Source organism: Otolemur garnettii, unplaced genomic scaffold (genome assembly GCF_000181295.1).
Source record: "Otolemur garnettii isolate 467f Iridium unplaced genomic scaffold, OtoGar3 scaffold00112, whole genome shotgun sequence".
Taxonomy (NCBI): Eukaryota; Metazoa; Chordata; class Mammalia; order Primates; family Galagidae; genus Otolemur; species Otolemur garnettii.
Window position 1 is genome coordinate 1606081 of NW_003852507.1, and position 1880 is coordinate 1607960.

At 43.1% G+C, this 1880-nt stretch overlaps 1 protein-coding gene across 1 annotated transcript in view; it reads left to right on the forward strand.

Annotated features, from left to right (window-relative positions):
* SDF2 (stromal cell derived factor 2) overlaps positions 1–912 on the forward strand; it is a 12813-nt gene extending 11901 nt beyond the window's left edge. The window contains exon 3 of the mRNA XM_003797148.2: positions 267–912. Coding sequence (XP_003797196.1) covers positions 267–554 — 288 coding nt within the window. The 3' untranslated portion in view covers positions 555–912. The remainder of the gene's footprint in view (positions 1–266) is intronic.
* The last annotated feature ends 968 nt before the right edge of the window (positions 913–1880 follow it).

A 1880-nucleotide genomic window follows, 5' to 3' on the forward strand; every position in this document is an offset into this window, starting at 1 on the left:
AATTTAATAGAAAATATAAGGCACATATAGTATTAATTGCAAAGCAATTATTTGAATTATGATTTTGCGGCAGCTAATTTCTTTCTCTCTTACATGCTCTTTGTGTCGGGTTTTTTTCCACAGTGTATTTCATTTTGTTTAAACAACACTGGAAGGCCTCTCGTTTTTAACTTCTGGGTAGCCTTCTTTTTCCTCCCATTGTTTCACTCTCATTTTCAAGCCTGTGTGTCAACCATGCTAACATTACCACTTTCTTTATTGTCCAGGAAGTGAGTGCTTTTGGTGAGGAAGGCGAAGGTGATTATCTGGATGACTGGACAGTCCTTTGTAATGGGCCCTACTGGGTGAGAGATGGTGAAGTGCGGTTCAAACATTCTTCCACTGAGGTACTGCTGTCTGTCACAGGAGAGCAATATGGCCGACCCATCAGTGGGCAAAAAGAGGTGCATGGCATGGCCCAGCCAAGTCAGAACAACTACTGGAAAGCCATGGAAGGTATCTTCATGAAGCCCAGTGAATTGCTGAAAGCAGAAGCTCACCATGCAGAACTGTGAATTTAGAGACTCTGAGTCACTGTCACCATACAGTGTTTATAGACATCATCTGCTGCTTCACCCTGGGATCCCTGCCACAAGTTCCCTGGACCCTGGCCACATCAACACTGAGAGGAAGATGTATGACAGAAAACAGTGGCTGAGTTGGAAGCTTCAGTCCTTTACACTTCAATTGATTGTTCTCCCAGACTTGGGTCAGTTCTTTCTGAGTGAAGGAGCGAATGCTTTTTATTTATTACTCATAAAACATACTGTGGGGAATAGCCCTCTTAGCTGGGAAACTTTTATTCCCTAAGAGCTTGGCATCATGGATTGTTAATATGCATGACTTTCCCCCTATTGTTCTTTCTTCAAAATGTTTTTTTTTTTTTCTTTTGCAGTTTTTGGCCGAGGCTGGGTTTGAACCCGCCACCTTTGGCATATGGGGCCGGTGCCTTACTCCTTTGCACCACAGGCGCTGCCCCAATGTTTTTTTTTCCCAAAGAATTTTATTGTCGGCTGGGCGCAGTGACTTGTGCCTATAATCCTGGCATTCTGGGAGGCAGAGGCGGGTGGATAGCTTGAGCTCATGAGTTCCAGACAAGCCTGAGCAAAAGCGAGACCCCATCTGTATAAAAACAGAAAAACTAAAAAAAAGAAAAACTAGGGTACATGTGAAATTTACTAGATGTAGAATGTAAATGTCTTAACACAATAACTAAGAAAATGCCATGAAGGCTATGTTGACCAGTTTGATGAAAGCATTTCATCATCTGTATGTAAAACCAGAACACTGCACCCCATGATTGCATTAATGTACACAGCTATGATTTAATAAAAGAAAAAAAAAAGAAAAGAAAAACTGAGGCAAGATGATGGCTTGAGCCCAAGAATTGGAGGTTGCTATGAGCTATGATGTCACGGTATTCTACTCAGGGCGACAGCTTGGGACTTTGTCTCAAAAAAAATAAAAGAGGGCGGCACCTATGGCTCAGTGGGTAGGTCACCGGCCCTATATACCAAGGGTGGCAGGTTCAAACCCGGCCCCGGTCAAATTGCAACAAAAATATAGCTAGGCATTGTGGCAGGCACCTATAGTCCCAGCTACTCGGGAGGCTGAGGCAGGAGAATTGCCTAAGCCTAGGCGCTGGAGGTTGCTGTGAGTTGTGTGATGCCACGGCACTGTACCGAGGGCGATAAACTGAGACTCTGTGTCTACAAAAAAAGAAAATATTTTATTATCAGTCACTGTGCTGTTATTTATTAGATGTGCTATTTCATGATCTGCTTAATCCTCAAGTTATAAGATGGTTTTGAGATGCTGGAAATCTTCAACATGGACCCCTC